This window comes from Pinus tabuliformis, chromosome 1_2, assembly GCF_031772625.1.
Source record: "Pinus tabuliformis cultivar Carrire ecotype Pingquan chromosome 1_2, CPIR1, whole genome shotgun sequence".
NCBI lineage: Eukaryota > Viridiplantae > Streptophyta > Pinopsida > Pinales > Pinaceae > Pinus > Pinus tabuliformis.
The window spans coordinates 706,289,701-706,310,583 of record NC_142298.1 but is presented as its reverse complement, the minus strand read 5'-3'; the positions used below and the strand labels follow the sequence as shown (position 1 = coordinate 706,310,583).

General features: G+C 39.5%; 1 protein-coding gene across 1 annotated transcript in view; it reads right to left on the bottom strand.

Moving 5' to 3' along the window:
* CNX5 (co-factor for nitrate, reductase and xanthine dehydrogenase 5) overlaps nt 1-20,883 on the bottom strand; it is a 286,044-nt gene that overhangs the window by 34,028 nt on the left and 231,133 nt on the right. Inside the window, exon 10 of the mRNA XM_089395837.1 lies at nt 5,148-5,267. Within this exon, the coding sequence (XP_089251963.1) occupies nt 5,148-5,267 (120 nt within the window). The remainder of the gene's footprint in view (nt 1-5,147; nt 5,268-20,883) is intronic.

Here is a 20,883-nt window from a genome sequence, read left to right as displayed (position 1 = left end):
ACTGCCCCTCGCTGCAACAAATCACTAACTCGATTTCTCAGCAAACCCTGTCCGAGAAAATCGAATTCGTGATCAACTTGGTGTGTCTCCAACTGACCCTCAAACCTCCTCTTATACTTTTCCTGTTGACGATTCAACAGTCGAGATTAAGTCCCTAATCAATGGCTAAGATTAGATTTCGCTTAATCCTCATCATTTAGAACTTTCTCACCCTTATTATATTAATACACATTAATATTTTAATTTTTCCTAAGTTTAGACTTAAGGTCTCATTAAAAATATTAATTATTTTAATATCTCTCCATCCGGTTGGAATTTCCCCAAACGATTTCTGGGTCTTGGAGATCTCATGTGCCTTAGCCTCTCCACCAATTTTCATGGCTAGAGCACATCCGATGCTACCAAAAATCAACATGTTATACTAGCTGCAAACACAAGACTTGGTCCAAAATTTGCTGCAACAAACCCAAAAATAGCCCAAAAATCAATTTATTGCCAAACAGTGACGAAAAGAGGGCAACAATGCCAAGTTAGGCCCACAGCTAGCACTGCAGAGGCCTTAAGGCTTGTCGTCTAAGGCAAGGGAGGCCTGCAGCCTTGGGGAAATAGGCCTTTAGTCCTGCGGTTGAGCGAGGAAGGTTGCCAATGAAGGAGAGATGACCACAGCAGGTAGGAGGAGGGCCTAAAGGCTCACAGCGGGGGCTTAAGGGTCAGCGAAGGGCAGCAGAAGGGAAAGAAAGGGCTGCGGATAGGAAAGAGGGCAGACCAAGGCAAGGGATGAGGCCTTTAGGCCTGGCCTGTAAATGCCCACGGTCAAGGGAGAAAAGGTCACGGCTAGCCTTAGGGGGCTAGATAAGGCCGGAGGCCAAGGGTTGGAGGAAGAAAAGGGTAGCGGCTAGGGATGAGGGGGCAGCTGCCAGTAAGCCTCCTAGAGGCTGCGGCTAAGAAAGAGGCATGAATTAGGCCCACGTTAGGGTGAGAGAGGCCCTAAAGGGTTGTCGTGAGCCCTAGCAAGGTTGCGGCCAAGGGTTAGGGCCTCAAAGAGGCTTGCAGTACTTAGGAGAAGGTTGCGGCAGAGGATTGAGGGGAGGCCGAGAGGCCTAGGAGCCACAACAAGGGCAAAAAAGGTTGAACGGAGGCTGCTGAGGAGAGAAAAGAGGAGGACAAAGGGGGAGAAGGAGGGTTGACGGCAAGAAGAGGCCCTCCAAGGCCTGCAGAAAGGCTCTAAGGAGAGACTGTGGGCTTGAAGGTCTATGGCTAGACCTACAAAGGCCGAAAACACTCGCAACCAAGGCAAGGAAGGTAGGTCGAGGCCTCTAGGGGCCTACAGCTAGGACTTAATGCCTATAAAAGGCTGACGGCTAGGCTTCAAGGGCTAGACAGTTAGGGTTATGGACAACGTTGGGCTTGGGAGGTCTGAAAATTTTGAAACCCTTGCCAAATATCAAAATTTGCTTCAGATCTTCAATATTTGCCCAAATATCCTTGATGTTGACCCTCAAAAAAAATTTAGAGACTAGATCCTACCCTCAAGGACCTACATCTAGCTCTAATCTAACAAATTTTCTTGAATCTCACCCGCACAAATAAATTTACAAGTACCCAAAACCCCAATATATACAAAATATTCAAAACCCCAAACTCCAATTGCAAACAAGGGTTAGAAAAAATTATTCTACAAAAATTATATTTACAAAATTAATTTACAAATTATATACAAATATACAATTCTCAAAACAATTTTGAAGAATAATTTTTTTAAGATAAATTTGACAATGGCTAGATGTATTTCGAAAAATAAATGTTAACCACAACCTTAGCGAAGTAGGAAAATCACATAAAATATTCGACGTCCAAACAAAGTCAGCATATGCCCATAGTATGTGAACTTGGAGCCTGTTACCCACCATTTTGTGGGTAATATCCCTAGGAGAAATTTTCTCCAAGGTGGTCCCCAACCGGCAGCCAGCAGCCCCTTGCAGCCACCAGCTCGCTCATCATGCCATTTCTCCGCCACCTGAGCCATCCATGTGGTCCCTTGCCCATCTGCCATGATCGTATGTTTGAAGGTGGGCCTCCTAAACCTAAAGGTATGCTTTGTCATTTGGAAATTGAGTATTTTAGTTTGCTTATCATGGACACTTCTGGTGATGGATTAATGGGGGGATTCGGCACAAAGAATGGGCTAGGTTTGTGCTCTTGTACCCTAGACCCCTTTTAGGTATTAATCTTGAATTCTAGTCTCGTGGAATCTCATTTACTGACCATTTGGCTCTAGAGATGGTATTTCATGTAAAACCCCGATTTTGGTTGTGTGCGAAATTTAAAAATTTAATTTTTGTGTGGGAAATTGATAGATCTGGTTGTTGAGAGCGTTAGATTGGACTCATACTCATCAAGTCTGATAGATCTACCATTCTCGTGCATAGATCTGTAAAAAAAATTGGTTTTCTGACTTGGGTTTGTAGGGTTTTATTTATTTTTCTTGTATATTTGGGTCCTGAGTGTTTTTGTTTTCAGGTACAAGTTGTAGATCTGAAAGAGCAGCTTGATTTGAAGCCAAATCTAGGCCCTGGAGGGTAAGATCTGGCCTCAAAATCATTTTTGCAAGGATATTATCCAACTTTTTTGTAGTCCAAGGGTTTGAATTTTATTTTTTTTAATTTAAAAATTTTTATAAGGGTTTCATTGATAAATCTGAAGCAGAAGTATAGCATTTAAATCAAAATTTCTAGGAAATTTTCTTAGTTTTTTTTTGGCTACCATTTTCTTTGTCTACTGCCGTATTGAGCCTCTAGAAAATTTCAAAAAAAAAAAAAATTGTGTTGTCTACATTTTGGGGTTTCTAAAAAAAATTTCGAAATATTTTTGTTGTGGGGTTTTCCATTTTTTCCTTCAATCTTCTCCCTTTCACTACAAATTTCAAATCATTCGCTACACCTGCAAAACCCTACAATTTCCGCATCAAATCTGAGTGTTCTGCTGCTCTCACGTCCACCTCTCCAACTACATTGCACCCTCACTAGCCCCTCAAAATTGTGTCATTCTCCTTGACCTGCGGATCCCTCTGTGTGCTGCCTCAAATCCGTTGATTTTCCTCCCTTACCCACATCGCAGTTTCTCCTCTCTACCAGCTCGCGGCCTCTACTCCTCGGCCCTCATTTCCTAACCCTTCATGTCGCATCTCCATCTCTCAGTTTCCATAGCTACGTCATTCATTCCAGCTCCTCGCGTCCTTCATCCCCGTCTCTTTGTTGGTCCTTCGACGCTTCCGCTGTGTCATTCATCAAACACTACCCTCATCTGCTACAATCCATGCTCCATCCTTGCCGTCGTCGAGCCCTGTCGTCAAACCTACATAAACAACAAACAACACTTCGACCTTTTCTTTTTTTATTTATTAGCGTGAGTGTGAGTTAGGGTTAGGCCTTTTTTCCTTTTTCTTTATGAAATTCGATTTCATTTTTTTTACTTAACTAAACTTTGGGTTAGACTTATTCCATTTTAAAATTTCGATTTTTGTTTTGTTTATTATTTTTCAATTTCCCTTTTATATTTTTTTTCTGATTTGATTTTATTTGTGTTTTACATTTTTTTATTTTTATGGTTTTGATTTTATTTTGATTTTCATTTAAAAAACATAAAAAAAAATTCTAAAATTTTAAAAATTAAAAAATCTAAAAAAAAATTAAACTTTTTTAGTGACTTTGGGATTGAGAATAAAATAAACTAAAAAGGGATTTGCTCTTTCACATTAAATATTTTATGTGGCCTATGGCCCATTAAAATTTTAATTTATTAACCCTTTGATTTAGTTTGATTTCTTTATTTTCCACATTAAAGTTATTGCCTATGGAATAATTAAAATTCTAATTTAAAGTTCCTTGGTGTTTTTGGTGATTAAATGCAATTTTTGTGATTTCTCTATTGTCAGGTGCAATAAATTTTTTAAATCATATTGACTGTTGGAGAAAGATAAATTTTGCTAGATTATCCTACATGCTAAAGTTTTGAGCATTTTACATTTAATTCTTCATAATTGTTGCTTTGTCACATTTATAATTTTTCTCTAGACAATTGGTTTTCATTTAGTCTATGGTTAATTGAATATAAGGCACTGGTCTATAAGCATTTGTTTTATCTTGTGGTTGTGTCTTATTTATATTAATTGTTTAATCTATCCATCTCAGTTGACCAAGATTTCCTTTAAGTTCATCCTTAAAATCTCATAGAGCCTATGTTCCGTAGACTTTCTTCATCCATTCACCTTAGGTACTACCCCCCTTGACTTGTTTAGGAGAGGGTCTAAACAGAGTGAGTAAGGATTAGAGTAACAGCCCTTCCTCTGAGCGTTGTCACAGTGCCTAGACACTTTGTGCAACAACACAGTCCACTTTAGATGACCATTGGAAGAAAGAATTGAGGGAAGCTGCTTGCGATTATATAGCTAGATGGTGGTATGATTTTGATATCCCCTTCAATGCTTCCCGTTCACCATATTAAGAACCTATGTTTGATGCCATATTTTCTGTTGGAAAGGGTTTCAAAGGCCCTACTATGCATGAGTTGAGGGGATGTCTTTTGTGAAAAGAAGTTTCCTCCATTGATGAGTATTTGAAAGATTTCAAAAGCTCATGGGCAAAAACAGGATGTACCATCATGTCAAATGGATGGACTGATCAAAGGAACCGTACCATCATAAACTTTCTTATCTAAATCAGTTGATGCATCTGATAGGGTGAAAGATGCATTAGACTCACTTTTTAACAAGAATCACGAATATGCAATCATCAATGGCATGGGGGCTAGGGATCTGTAGACACTAGAAAAAAGAAAACCTGTAAAAATCACATTTTTCTAGAATCTGATGAAATTGACTCTAAAAGGAGCCCTAATCAATGCCAATGCCTAGATGCATCTGAAATGACACCAGTGTGATGAAATCCCATTGGCTCTTAACCCTCCAATTGCACAAGTACTATTGGAGGTTAACAATACTTCAAGTTGTATTTTAAGAAATTGCATCAGATGATGAATCATTGAGTTGCAACCATGTATGCAATTTGAGATTACAAAGAAAATACCAATACTGAAATCCAAACTCAAAAAGAGAGACAAACAATTATGTCAAAAAGATAGAGAAATACCTTGTCAGACATTGGAGATTGAGTAAATTTTTCATAATCAAAGTTTTGGAAACTTTCATAAGATATCTCTGGGCTATCCCCACATATGGTGCATTTTAAAGACCTTCCCCTCAGCTTGACCTACACTTAAAAATATCTTGACATTAGAAAATATCAGATTAACAAATATAATGTAGCAACAATGAAAAGACACATCTATAAACTACTGCCACAAATATTAGACTCGTCAAAAAATATTAGCAAACAAAATCATAAAATACAATTGTTAAAATATGCCAGTTCCAATGTAGAAACACAAGTTATATGATTTGAAAGAATCCTTAACCTTACGATCTACAAGAGTCCAGAAAATAACATTCTCAATGGATGAAATTTGGCAGAGATGAGATAGAAAATGGTTAGGTTAACAAGTATACATCCATATTTACTGAATTGGATACACACATATCCACATAGATTATTCCCTGAAAATGTCCATTTCCATCCACATGTAATCCATAGAAGATCTTTAAATAGTATCATACATGAAATGGGACATGACTGGTATAACAAATGATCATCCGCATTGATTAAACAAGAAGAATAACATTTTGGTACTATTTCCAGCTCCACTCTCATCGCTGAAATACATAGTACAACATTTATCTTTCATTCTTTCAAAAATGTCATGAGATGTGTCCTCTCATCTATACATCCTCACATTAGTATAGCATATTTTTATAATCACTCCTTGTACTTGTTCATTTGAACTAACCATAGCAATTTGGTTAACATGCTGTTTTTTATTTTTTTTGTCTTTTTACAACCAAAACTCTATATAATCACTATTGAGATTTCAATCTGCTATATTGAAGTCTAGCTTTGATCAACTGTCTTACTGTATGTTACAATAAATCTCTTTCTTGCCTATGTTGGAATTTGGTTGTCATTGATGTCAACCCAAGCAGCAACTGGAAGCAGCCCCGTCTTCAATGAAAAAATGACAAGGAAAATCAGTATGTTTGGGCTCAGTACCGTCTTCATTTGATTCTCCTTGTCATACCAATTTCAACGACAAGTGGCATGCCCCATAACTCCTCACAGTTGAGGAGATATGCCTCTTTAAAGATTGGAGCCCCATTTTGTGGTCAAGAAGCCCCAAAGGAGATATTACATGCAGCCTATTGATTGGTTTATTTGTGGCATTTTATGTCAAGAAAACTAGATTAAATTATGATGAGTCTATCCTAGTCAAATTCGGTTGGGCAAAATTGATTTTCAAATTTGAATTTTAATGGGTCAGCTTGTAATATCCCCAATTTCCTAAATTGCCTATGTGTAGCACAATTTTGACAGTTTTGGAGTTGGAGACCATTTTTGGCATTTGGATTTAGGAGAAAAAGGCAAAATCGCATCCTTAATGGAATGTCGGGGCCACCAAAGGGGACAATTCGATCCTCAAGGGAAAAGGGGGTGAGTTAGTGAATTGTGGGGGCCACCAAGGGGGCACACATGGGTTGAGAGTATATGAGGTAAAAAGGGAGGCATTTGGGACATCTTTAACTATCTCACTTACACAGGTCGACCTCTCTTGGAGCTATTTAGTGTGGGAGTGTTGCAGTGTTGTTCAGCACAGGGATTTCAGGCAAAATTCCACCCATCCTTTGGAGAACTTTGAATGCCTCCCTAGTTGGGACAGAGGGGAGTCCACTTCCGTACTCCTATAGGGCTACATTGTAGCAAGATATTGAGGCGGTTCGTGTGCCATATTTTGGCTCAGCTTCAGTGGGTTGTATTAATTTTTCCACTGTTCTATGCTTTGTCAATTACTTTAGCCCAAATAAACTCTTCAATTAGCAACCTTTCCAATAACAATTAATTCCTCCAATAATCAATAGTGATTGAAGATAGATCTGTAAGTGCAATGACAATAGGAGACAATCAAGAGCATCCACAGGAAACACCAATTTGGTCAAAGACCAAGGAAAAACCCCACAAGGAGGAAAACCCTTTCAAATTATTCTTCTTATTAGATTGTCATAAAATGTTCAGCAGGGAATACAATAATCTAATTTCAACGATGAGTCACAGTCAACCTTTGACTATCTAATATAGACAAACCAAAACCAACCAAAGATGAGCCTCCAAAGTTAAATCTGGTCAACTGTCAAAGTCTGCAATTTTTGTCCAGGTCAAGAGCAGTTAAAGTGTCCCTAACCAGTCAAATTCAACGGTCAAATCAGCCTTCTAGGAGCTTGGTCAACTGTCCACAAACTCGGCCTCAAATGTTGGTCAAAGTCAACACAAAACAATTCATGAAATCCCAGTCAAACATGGTCAAAAGAGACATTATGCAGTCAAAACCTGTGGTCAATGCAGGTCAAACAGCTCCAATCACCTCGATTTATGTGCCAAATAATGCGGCCTAGAGAGACAGAGATACTCCAGAAAAATCGAATCAAAAAGATGCCAAATGACCCTTAGTCAACGCTGGTCAAAGTTGGTCAAAGAGCAGAACAGTTCAGGTCTTCAGCCACCTGTAATTTGCCTTCCGTCCTCCTAGCACATGTGAAGAAACTCCTGCAATTTCACATGTATCAAACCCAAGAAGAGAAGAGAGATGTGTGAGGATGAGTGTGTCTAGACTCCAAATGAGGTTGATGTGACATATATTTATAGGCATTGGAGGAGGGCTGATTAGCCTCTTAGGCCAACCTTGACAATTTGTGTACCAGTGGGCTTCACTTCAAAAATACACTTTTCCTTATCCAAATTTAATGCTTCAAAGGTCAATTTTGGTCCTCTAGGAAAGAGGAATATAGTCCAATGGAGGGAATTTGTCCCTGAGCTGCCAAAGTAACAGGTTGGAGGATCCAATTATTTGCAAGAGAATTTTCCTATTTGGTGTCGGAGTTTTGGTGGTGATTTTGCAGGGCTAGAGTGAAGCAATTCTATTGGCCGAATTTAACTTCTTTTGGCAGGCGCAAAGGTTTCTTGGCAGAGTTTGTGCAAGTGTAGGAGAAGGGAAGATTTGAAGGGCCAAGGGTTGAAAGAATTTGGTGTTTCCGAAGTCAATTCCTTAGCATAGTGTGGAGGCCTCTGTAGAGGGTGTGAAAATTCCTACACCCAGAATCCCTACTGTAGCAACTGATGATATTTCTCCTATTTGTTAAATTCCTTTAAACAAAATTAACAAATTACTTGCAATTTCCTACGACAAATATCGAAATACATACACTGTAGCCTTCACTCAATTAAATATAATGTGGAAACAAGAAACTGAGCAAGAAAGAAAATACAACACAATGACATTGTTATTTTTGGACAAATGTCCGCGAAAAACCCAATGTGAGAAAACCGATGAAGCAGTTCTAAGTGTTTTATTATTAAGCAGTAGTTATTTCTGAATACAAACTCTGGATGCCTTGCTAGCAATCTAGTACAGAGAATATCACTTGACAGAAGAAATTAGTGAGATTACCTCAATCTACACTGCAAGTATCGATTGATCCGGCAGCTGAACTAATGAGTCCCTGGCTACCTCTGTGTTGCCCCTACGGAGTCACTGCGTAGGCCTGCATCACTTCCTTTGAGGCACTGCATCACCTCTCTTTTGGATCGATTTTCTCTCAGGAGCTTTGACTTCAGCCCTCGCGACTCAGAACGTCAAATCCCCAACAAAATCTTGGACTTCTACTTGGAAGGCACTGCGGTGCTCTGCGTTAGCCCTCTAGCTCTGCATCACCTTCACTGGGCACTGCGTTGCCTCCTCTGCGTCTTTCTCTACCTCTCTGTTGAGTATTCTTGGCTCCGGAGAAGATTCTCCAGCCAAAACTATCTTTGCCCCTCTTTGCGTGATCACCACAAAATCACCGCATTGGTCTCTGGGTCAACAATTCGATCTGACTGATCAACTCTTGGTTTGTTTTCCAAATGACCCCCAAGCCTCCTTAAATAATCTTCTCGTTGACATTCAACGGCCCAGATTAGAAGCTAATCAATGGCAAAGACCATTTAAGCTTGATCCTCGTCTTCTTCTAGAAGTTATACCCACAGTTGGATTAATACCCATTAATTATTTTAATTTCCTAAGTTTCGACTTAGAGACCCATTAAAAATAATTAATTATTTTAATAAAACTCTGTTTGGGTGGAATTTCACAAAATGCTTTTTAGGTTCTTTGGAATACATGTACCCAAGCCTTCTTGCAATATTTGAAGCTTAGGGCACATCTGATGCTACCAGAAATCAACACTCCCTCTTAGCGAGGAATGTGCTCAAGTAATGTCTCCCCCTGAAACATCACCCTGACTTCATAACATCATCCTCCACGTTGCAGAGTTCTAACATACTGTCCACCAACTACTGCGTTTTTGCTACAACTATACTGCTGCTGACCCTGTGCCACTGTACTACAGTGCCCTCTCAAGTGCTGCTACTAGCATTGCCACTGCTAACACTGCATCTGCACTACAACTTCAACTACCAAAAAGGCAACTGAAAAACATCCCTCTGAGAAAGTGTTCAGCATAGATGCATCTCGATGCTGAAGATCTGACTCCTGCTAGTCCCACGCTGACACTTTCAAGCCACTGCGTTGTTGCTTCTGCTGCACGGTGCCTCTCGCATTGTTGTAACTCTGCACTACGTTGCTTAGTCTCTGGCGCTCCTAGCCACTGCGACTGTCACTTCGGCACTCCTCTGCACCAACTACCAGTGGTCCATCCTGCTACTACTGATCTAGGCTCCCATAGCAAGGAATGGATCCAAGAGGTGGACTCCTTAAGGATCCTTCCCATTTGTAGCTCTTTCAAACTACATCTCTAAACTAGCCCACCTCTGTAAGGTCTTCGCAACTCGAGCAGACGAGCGACGGGCGCGCGGGCACGGCGGGCGCACGATGGTGCGACGAGCGGGCGGAAGTGCGACGGGCGGGCGATCCTTGGGCGACGAAGTGCGACAAAAGAATGTGACGAAGGACGAAACTTATGCGACGATAAGGAGCGTGTGCAAAAATGGCTAAGTGTTAGTACACTTGAGCGTAAATGTTATAAGGACATACGAAGGTTCATATGCGTGAAGAATAAAACAATAAAATATAATAAAACACCTTAAAGAATATAACGTAAGGGCTTCATGGTATTATTAACATGTCGGCCCAAAGATTATATAACAAGGTGTGGAGCATATATATACATGAGCATGAGAGCTCATTAATCCAACGAATCTTCGCTCATATCTTAAACGCATAGGGGTAAAACGCATAGGGGTAAAGTAGACTACGCATACCTCATGCGTAGTGCTACAAAAGATGCAGTTTTGACTTAAGTGCGGTTTGAAGTGAGGCAAGCGTGTCGGGGTGAATTCTAAGGTGCAGTTCTTGGTGTAAGACTTGGCAAGGATTCTTGGTGGCTCGGGTGAGCACCGTCCTTTGTGCAAGAGATGCACAAGATGTTGTAAAGGCAGGATTGCCCCTCGGTTGTATTATTTGGTTAAGTGTGAGACTTGGTTCGGCCAAGACACACTTGTTGTAAAATCTGATATTCTTGATATAATATTATTGTTGGGCAGACTGTTCGGGAGTTGCCCCTCCCTTTATACTTGTGTATTGTTCTCGGTTTATTGTTGATGGTTAATGAATGAGAATGTTCTTTGTTGAAGTATAAAGGATAACATTTTATTCGGTTATAAGAACACAAGTTAAGTAAGTTTATGTTGGAATAGGCGTAGCCCATAAACGTTAGTATTGTTAAAAAGAAAGCGTTCGGTGGTGCTGCACCTCGCTACAAGCGGTTGGAAGATCACCGCAGGTGTAGGGGCGTGACAACCTCCCTCCTGGAGGTATCTCGGTTGTCATGGCATACTCATCCTTCGCGGGTGCAGCCTTCGGATCATGCTTCTCATCCTTGTCCCTCTTCCTGAGAGGACAATGTGTTGCGTAGTGACCATACTCACCACACCTTAAGCACTTTATATTCAAGACGTCCTTCTTCTGCCTCCGCTGCTCCTGCTGCCCCTTGGATGCAAGGGTTGCATTCTCCTCCTCTTCCTTGGGCTTTGACCCACTGTTGTTGCTTCCGTCAAGTTTACACTTGACCAAGTCCCTCCTCAACGCCTCTTGCCTGAGAGTTGCCCACATTTCATCCCAGTTTGACAAAGTGGCCCTGCCCAGGATGATCTGGACAAAGACTTGCCACTCCTCTGAGACTGAATTGAGGGCCAGTCTAACCATCTCGGACCCTTGAGGTGTCAACCCCACAGCTGCTAGCTCATCCTGGGTCTCCTGAAGCTTCGCGAGGAACGGATCAATGCGCTCCCCCTTTTGCATCTATGCAGATCTTAATTTTTTCTCTAAGTACATCTCTCGCTGCTCGGAATATCCCTGATACAACGTAGACAATGCATCCCACATGTCCTTGGTAGTATCTCTACTACCAATGTGATAGACAATATGATCCTTCACTCCGTCGAGGATCATTCTCTTCATCTTCGCCATTTCTCCCTTGTACTTCTAAGCGGATCTGGATCCGCGGGCTCAACCACCACGCTGTCGACATAGGCCTTGAGAAAATGCTCATCCAAAAGGCACGACATCCTTGCCTTCCAGATCACATAGTTGGATGCTCCATCCAACCTATCCTGATCTCTCAACCCATTCGCTACCATCTCTACCACAAAAGTGTCGAACTGCTCCTCTATGTTTCTTATTGATGTTGACTAGCCAATAAGAAAACAAACTTCTTGGCGGGAAGTCTACTGAGGAAAAATTCCCTCTCTGTGCTTCTCTCTCTTCTGACGATTTTCTGCCCACCAAACTACCTGTAGAAACTGCGTCCCACCAGCTCTTTCCTCAACGCTGAGGGGCTATGTGTTGCTCCCTCTAGCATTGCAAAATTTCGATCTGGAAGCCCTTCCCCTCTTTTGACTCACTCAGAGAGAGACTTTCCTCGAAAATTCAGCGATCCTCGCTTGGACTGTGCAATCCCTCTGGGGATTCAAACTGTTGCCTCCTGCAACTATTTGATCTCCTTCTCTACTCAGCGTTGGTTTCTCTGTCTCTACTCTTCTTGTTTCACCTACAGCGTTAATACCATGTGAAAATTCCTACACCTGGAATCCCTACTGCAGCAACTGATGATATTTATCCTATTTGCTAAATTCCTTTAAACAAATTACCTGTAGTTTCCTACAATAAATATCAAAATACATGCACTGCAACCTTCACTTAATTAAATATAATGCGAAACAAGAAACTGAACAAGAAAGAAAATACAACACAATGACACCGTTATTTTTGGACAAATGTCCCTGAAAAACCCAATGCAGGAAATCTGGTGCAACAGTTATGAGGGTTTTATTATGAAGCAGTACTTATTTCTGAATACAAACTATGGATGCTTTGCTGGAAATCCAGTACAAATAATATCACTCGGCAGAAGAAATTAGTGAGATTACCTCACTCTACATTGTAAGGCCCAGCTGATCTGGCAGCTGAACCAACGAGTCCCTAGCTACCTCTGCGTTGCCCCTACGCAATCACTGTGTGGACCTGCCTCACTTCCTTTGAGGAATTGCGTCACCTCTCTGCTAGATCGATTTGCTCTCAGGAGCTTCAACTTCAGCCCTCCCAGCTTAGAATGTCAAATCCCCAGCAAAATCTCGGACTTCTGCTTGGAAGGCATTGCGCTGCTCTGCGTGAGCCCTTCCTGCCTCTGCGCCACCCCCATTGGGCACTTCGTGGTCTCCTCTACGTCTTTCTCTGCCTCTTTGCTCAGTATTCTTGGCTCCGGAGAAGATTCTCCAGCCAAAACTATCTCTGCCCCTCTTTGCGTGATCACCACGAAATCAATGCATTGCTCTCTAGCTCAGCAATTCGATCTAACAGAACAACTCTCGGTGTGTTTTCCAAATGACCCCCAAGCCTCCTCGAATAATCTTCTCGTTGACATTCAATGGGCCAGATTAGAAGCTAATCAATGGCTAAGATCATTCCAACTCGATCCTCGCCTTCTTCTAGAAGCTACACCCACAGTTAGAGTAATGCCCATTAATTATTTTAATTTCCTGAGTTTAGACTTAGGGACCCATTAAAAATAATTAATCATTTTTAAAAAACTGTCTCTGGGTGGTATTTCCCAAAACGCTTTATGAGTTCTTTGGATACATGTACTCAAGCCTTCTTGCAAAATTTGAGGCTTAGAGCACATTCGATGCTACCAGAAATCAATAGTGGGGAATTTGGAGGTATTTTTGGAGCAGCATTTCCCAACAGTGAATGTAGCCAGCCATAGAGCCACTCGCACCTCTTGGAGGGATTTTCCATCACCCGAAATCAACCCAAACCCTTTCTGGGTTTTTTGGGTATTTGGAGGAGAGCCCATAGTTGACGTTTCAAAATTTTAGGAGCAATATACAAGGCAGAAACTCCATTTCCAATTGGCAATCAGTAGGAGAAATTCTGGACAATGCACATTACTAGTTTGGAGACATTTTCTCATCTAGGTCAACGAGATTTCACCTGGGTTTTGCATAGCTTGTATAGCAAGCCTCACTTCTATTGTTCTCACTCACTTATGTACCCATATTTCCTTCATTAATAAAATAGCTCAGTTGCTCTGCTCTATTTTATTGGAAAGATGATTTATGTACTTGGAATTTTAATTTTGCATTGTTGTTCCTAGTTCATTATTTTGTTACTTACTGCTAATTTCCAACTAGGAATATTACACGGCTCCCTCCCTTGAACAAGTTGTCTTTTCCCTCTAGAAGTGTCTTCGGCTAGAACAAATATAAGGGTCTGTTTGCCCTCCAAGTACAAGAAGCATACACACATCCTTGGCAAAGATTTCCAGTGACCTGGAATAGTCACGCTCAACTAGAGTAGGGTTGAGTTCTAGAGATGGTTTGGATTTATTTTTCATGGATAAATGTTTTCGATGGGCTTATTATTAATTTTTCAATGTTCTATGTTGTAACAATCACCTTAACAAATTATTTTTTCAATAGCAATCACTTTTTCCAATTTATTTCAATAAACCCAATAATAGTGAGCAATTGTAGATAGAATAGTAAACAATATGCACAATAGAAGACAGTCAAGATCAATGAGACAAAGAGATTTAGCTCAAACACCATGCAAAAACCCCATAAGGGGGGAAATCGAACCAAATCAAATGTTCATCAGAGATACATAGTCCAGTACATTCAACAAGTCCAAGGTCAAAGCCTCAACTATTCAAGTCAACAATCCAATATCCAATCAAAGATGGGACAAAAGGTCAAATTTGGTCAAAGTACCAATCCTTCAATTTCATCCCTGTAAAAGTCAAAGTCAGCAGTAGTGAACACAGCCCAAACCAGTCAAAGTCAACAGTCCAAAGTGCTCATAAAATTTCAATCAAGGCAGCAATAAATTTGGCCTATGTTGCTTAGTAAACCCAGTCAAAATAGTCCAAGGATTCTGCCTAAAAATTGGTCAAAGTCAACAGTTGACTTGCGAAAACCATAGCTTCAGATATGTGGTCAAAGATGGTCAAAGTGCCCATAAAACTTTGGTCAACATCCCAGTGAAATTGGCCTTCCAAAACTGATCAGATCCTAGTCAAACCAAGTAAAAGTCACCCCAAGTCAACGCTAACCAAAGGAGGCCGAAAATTAGAAAGTCAACATAGTCAACTGAAGTCTCCTCTCTCTCCTTCACACACGTGAACCCGAACCCTGCAATTTCAGAAGTGATTGAAGCAAATGAAGAAGGAATGATGTGTGATGTGACACCTCCAACTGAGGTCGACTAAGGTGTATTTATATGTGGTTTAGGAGGTTGAATTTCTCCTCTATGTCGACTTGTACTTTTTTAATTAACTTGGACCAACAACAAAAATAATACTTTTCCCATATGAAAATTTGATTTTTCCAAGTGTAAGAGGGGTCTCCTGAGGGTTTGTTGGGCTTCCATACTGGGGAAATTGCTCCCTCAGCTGTCAATTTTAACACTCCCTCTTAACTAGGGATGAATTTCCATCAACATCTAAAGTCTCATCTCAGGTGTACATGTAATGAACAAGGTTCGTATACGCAATGAAAATCCTTAAAATACTTCAAAGATGTAAACATCCATAGTAGGAAAAGTAATTGAATATTGAATATTATATAAAAGAAATAATATGAGATGAGATGATTACAATGAAGGTGAGGGCCTACTTATATACCCTACACAGGTACCTCTTCACTAATGGTTATGTGTTAAAATTGGCAACTAGGGCCAAACTCCATGTGGGTCACCTCATTTATGGCAGCTGATATTTTTCCTAGATTCCTCTTGTCGAGAGGTGTAGGATTGATCTAAAGATCATCCGATTCCGACAAGTATTTATGGAGATATGAATTTATTTGTATTTACTTGACAAATTGTCAAGGTCGGCCAGCAATTAAATGTGTGGCACACATGCCCAGTGAATCATATAAATACAAGAGAGGTTGATTCATTTTCTCATCATATCATCTCACTCATTCTTCTCTCTCTCCTTAGCTTTGGGTTATACAAGGAGCAACTCACATGTGGGAAGAAGGAGGACACATTAGGGCAAGGAGGACATTGAAAGGAGGACGCAGAAGCAGTTGAAGGTATCTTTGACCTGCGTTGACCAAGCGTTGACTCATCAAGGGTGCGGTTTTGGTGTGGCTGCCTCTCCTAGGCAGGCCGCAGATTTTGGCACAAAAATCGAGGCAATCCGTCCACAGGTTTGACCAGCATTGACTGCCCTAGTTTTGGGCAGCAGGTTGACTTCAGTCAACAGCAGTTTGACTGTGTTTTTGGGGTTGTTCAAAGGTTGTTTCTTCAGGTTGTTCAAGGCCTACTTGACCAAAAATTGACATTGCATATTGGAGGTCAATTTCAACTCGTTTGACCAATTTTGACTTCGCTGATCTAGGGTTTGCTACTGCTGATGTAAAATTACCGAATTCTAATTTTGTACTATTTCTCTCTGTTGAACTATTGAAGATAAAAGAATATTTGATCGAAGGGTTTCCCCGCATTGGGGTTTGTCCCTGGCTAGCTGCCACATCTTGTGTCTCTTGTCTTGGTTTGTTTTTGTTGGTCGTTTAATGTTCTATCTGCACTTTACTTAATGTATATGTGATTGTTAATCTGTGGCTAAAAAGAAGAAAAGAAGCAAATTTCTCTAAGCATAGAACATACCATAATTTAACATTATGTCCATAGGTATATACCTCTTCATTAACTAATTAATAATTATTTATTGTTACATTATTTGTAATATTTCGTATATTTTTATTCATAACATTTCCATCCTCTTCAAAATGCTTTGTCCTCAAAGCTTATGGATGAAAGGGCTTGATTTCTTTTCCCATTTCGAATATCTTCTCGTCTTGAACTTTCATCTTCGTTGATACAAGACAATATGATGCTCTGAGTCCTAAACAAAATTGTTGAACTGAGAGTGGATCGGACCATCCTAGATTAAGCTTTTGTGGAATCTTCCAATCACTAGAATTTTGAAATAAATTGTTATCATAGGACTGGATTCTACAAACCTCAATACTCTTTGGAATATAAATCTGTTATTTTCGTTCTGAATGGTTCAAATATATAGACTGGCTTAGCTGTCTGCTCTTATGGTTTAGATGTCAATCAGGAATTCTTCTGGTTGGACTTTCCCTTATCATGTTAGTGGTAGTTCCCTTATTTCTTTCAGGTGTTCTTGTTGTTGAGTTGGCATCATCATTTGGAATGTCCATCGTTTTAACTGCAACTTCTAAATATGTTTTAACTTCTTTTGGTTTCTCATCCTCTTGAGTTGTGATATTAATTGGATCGGTATTTATTCCTTTATCTTCAACTTGGACCAAAACGACTGGAGACTTCAATACTTTTCCTTGAAGTTGTTCCAACTTGTCATTTAGTGACTTCTTGTCACCTTTAAGCTTTTTAATTTGCGTAAGTACTACTTGGTTATGATTCCTTAGACGTGACAGTTCGTCATTTTTTGAATCGTCGACTTTGTCCTTAGTATCCTTCTCTTTATTTTTGATTTGTTCTAATAACCTTTGATTCAAAGTTTTTAAACGCAAATTTTCTTCTTCTTTCTTCAGTAGATTCTCGTTGAATATCTCCTTAGAACTTTCTTTCTCTTGCTTTAATTTTTGCTTTTTAATCTTGGACTTTTGATCTGTTCCAGTAATTTTTTATTATGGTCTCTTAGGCGCAAAATCTCTTCATTACTTTCTTTTGATTTTTCATGAAATCGATCTTCAATATTTTTATACTTCTTCTCTGATGCTTCATTCTTTTGTTGAAGTTTTGTGATTTCTTCCTTAAATCGTTTTATTTGCATCTACTCATTGTCTTGATGTTCTTTTGTACTAAATAATCTTCCACATCTTGGACATCTTAAATTGCATTTTTTTTTAATATAAGTATATCCAATTTCGTTTAAACAATATGGACATTTAGTCCAAAATAATGATTGTTGTGTGGAACTCATATTTTCTTCCTTCAAAACTTTTTCCTTTAAAATACTTAGTTTCCCTTTTTAATAAAATACTTCAAATTTCCTTTATACCTTGGAATTTTAAAATATTCTTTTAATAAGTTGACTACTTTGGTAATCCTCTTTATAGCAAATATAAAATGGCTTTGTTGACTTCTTCTTTTTTCTTTAAATAATTAAGGTAATAACCTTTTTTTATGTTATATATCTATTAATTTGGGCTTTTTAAATGTTGTATTTAATTGAAGTCTTTAACATAAGTCTCTTTTTCTATTTTCTTTTTTTTTTATAACCTTTCAATATATTATTTTTCTTTTAATAATTCTTCAAAACCCCTTTTTTTGCTTTATAATTCCCCTTTATTGAAACTTAAGACCTTAACCTTTTTATGCCCCTTTTAATAATATAATACTCTTCTTCTTTGATATTTAATTATTCAGGCTTGGCCTTTTTGTTATATATATGTATAATTTTTTTATTATATAAATAAATAATTTTATAATTAACTATTTATATAGTTATTGATTAATTAAAATTGCAATTAAATAATATATATATAATAAAGATTGACTATACAACCAATTATATAGTGTATAATAAGTTCAATATGATGTAAAATCGTGAAGGAGAACAACGTGGATTTGTGGCGATCCGGTGTGACGGTAGGACCTACATTGAAAAACTCGCGGATGTCGGTGGCAGTCGGAAATGAGTATGGCAATAGAAGTGTCAGCTCGAGGGAAAGGAGCACGATGTTTGGTTTGGAGAGGATGCAATGGGGACAAGAGTCACGACAGAGTGATAGGGACACCGATAACTGAACAGCAGAAAAGGCAGCGATCAACAGTTACCACTGTTGTAGGTGGGGGTGGGGGTTGTGACGGCGAATGCAGTAGAGTCTGAAGCAGCGAATAGGCTATTCGGTTAATGGGTGATGACTTGGGCAGAAAACGACAGTAAGTTGTGTGTGGCAGCAGAAGGCTAGGTGGCGGCTAAAGGTGGCAGTTGTCGCTTGGAAAGGTGTGGAATGTTGGCAGTGGGTAGACACGGTAAGTCGGGGGTGACCACTACTATTTGGGCGATGGTTGCTGCAATCGGGTCGGGCGACGATTGTTGTGGCTAGCCACAAGTAAGTTGTTCTTTGTTTTTTTTAAATAATTTAATATAATACTTTGTTTTTAATTTAATTTATATTTTTATATTGAATTTTTTTTTATGTAATGATTTTTTTTTAATATATGCTTCACCTTTTTTTAAGCTCTTTGTTTTCTAATTCCCCCCTTTTTTTTCTTCCTATATTTTTTTTCCTTTTTTTTTCTTTTTTATATGGTAATTTTGTTTTTTCCTTTTTTTTTATCTCTTTAATTGTTCCTTTATGGCCAAAGGCCTGAATGACGATACTAGCGAAAGGTGAAACTCCAAACTTGTGAAGAAAAACACTTCAATTTGAGATGACAACAAGGTTGACGAAGAATTGATGGCCAAAGGCCATATCATACTAGTTCTCTGCAACGGTTAAAAGGCAAGAGGATCGAACAACTCTGATACCAATGTAATGAACAAGGTTCATATATGTAGCGGAAATCTTTAAAATACTTCAAACATGTAAACATCCATAGTAGGACAAGTAAATTGAATATTATATAAAAGAATTGATGTGAAATGAGATTATTGCAATGAGGGTGAACACCTGCGCTTATATACGCTAGGCAGGTACCTCTTCACTAATGGTTATGTCCTTAGGGACATACCTATTCATTAACTAATTAATAATTATTTATTGTTATTATTGTTTCCATTATTTGTAATATTTTGTATATTTTTATTCATAACAGTACATGTCTCATCATCATCACTGCATCATATCATATTTCGTCTCTGCTCATGTTGAACAATGATGTATCGATCTAAAGAAGAAGAATCATCATAGGGTAGATCACTTTACCATTAGGGTAAAGGTCCTCCAAACCCTATATCCAATGACAATAGGGGAGATAAATTTACCACTAGGGTAAAGATCCTCCAAACCTTATATCTTCGACACTAGCGGACATCAATTTGCCACAAGTGACAAAGATCCTCCAAACCCTATGTCACCCAACTTGATCCTTAGTGATCAAGTGGTTGAACACCATGCATCTGGGACTTAGGGCGATCAATTTACCAGACGTGTCCACCATGGGTAAATATCTTCCAAACCTAAGTTGTAATGTTCCAAAGTAGAAATTTACAGAGATAACAAAGACATGCAACAATTACAACACAGAAATTTACTCAGTAAACACACATGTAAACAGAAATTTTGCCTAGAACACCAAATTGGCCAAATTTCATTAATTATAATTGTTGGAGTACAATATGAGATGGAAGGAGTGCACCTGGGCTTGCACAAGGCAAGCTACAAGCCTCAAGTGGATGATACAATAGTGCCCAGCTGTTGTAATCTCTGTTGCCTCCAATATACTGCGTTATTCCCTCAAAACTACTTTGTTGGCTAACTTTAGGCTCTAATTTACCCCCTCAAAACAACCCAAAAATTTATGTAACTTTGGGGATGTACTCCTCTCCAAAAACCCATAAAGGGTTTTGCTTGGTTTTGACTTGCAAATTTCAACCCCTTGGGGATTGGCCCTCCTCCAACGCTGATGCTCACTGCTTGCAGCTGAAACTATTGTAACTTGTTGCCATAAGACTGGAAACCTCCCCAAATCAGGCTCCCAACAATCTCTCTGCAACCCAGCTCCAAAATCCTCCAGCTAAACCTCCAACCAAGAGTCCCTCTCTAGTGGTTGCGTAGTCCAGAGTGGGGATGACGCAATCCCTCCAATCTGCAGTTCGAACTGGGTGTATGATTGGCTATATTGTTGCAAATTCTCCTCCACAAGATGACAATTCAATGTGGGCAATGGAAGCCCTCCTAGGGTGGCACTCGAAGTCCACCGAAAAGAGGGATGAGCTTCACTCCTTGGGAAGCTCTTGTACTGAACAGCACTCTGTAGCTTAGCTAGCAAGCCAAAGCAACAATGAAATTCTTCAAATGATCAAAAGCCCCAAATGCTGCTCACTTCCTCCTATTTATGCTTGCTCCCTTGGGCCCCACCTGGGTCCCATCAAATATTTCGATTCCCACTTAGGAAATTTGAATTGCCTTCATGGGGTGCGTATTTTTGGGTGGGTGAGTGGCCCCCACAATCCACTAAAAGCACAACGACCCCCCTTTCTCCTAAGTTCTCCCACATATTTGC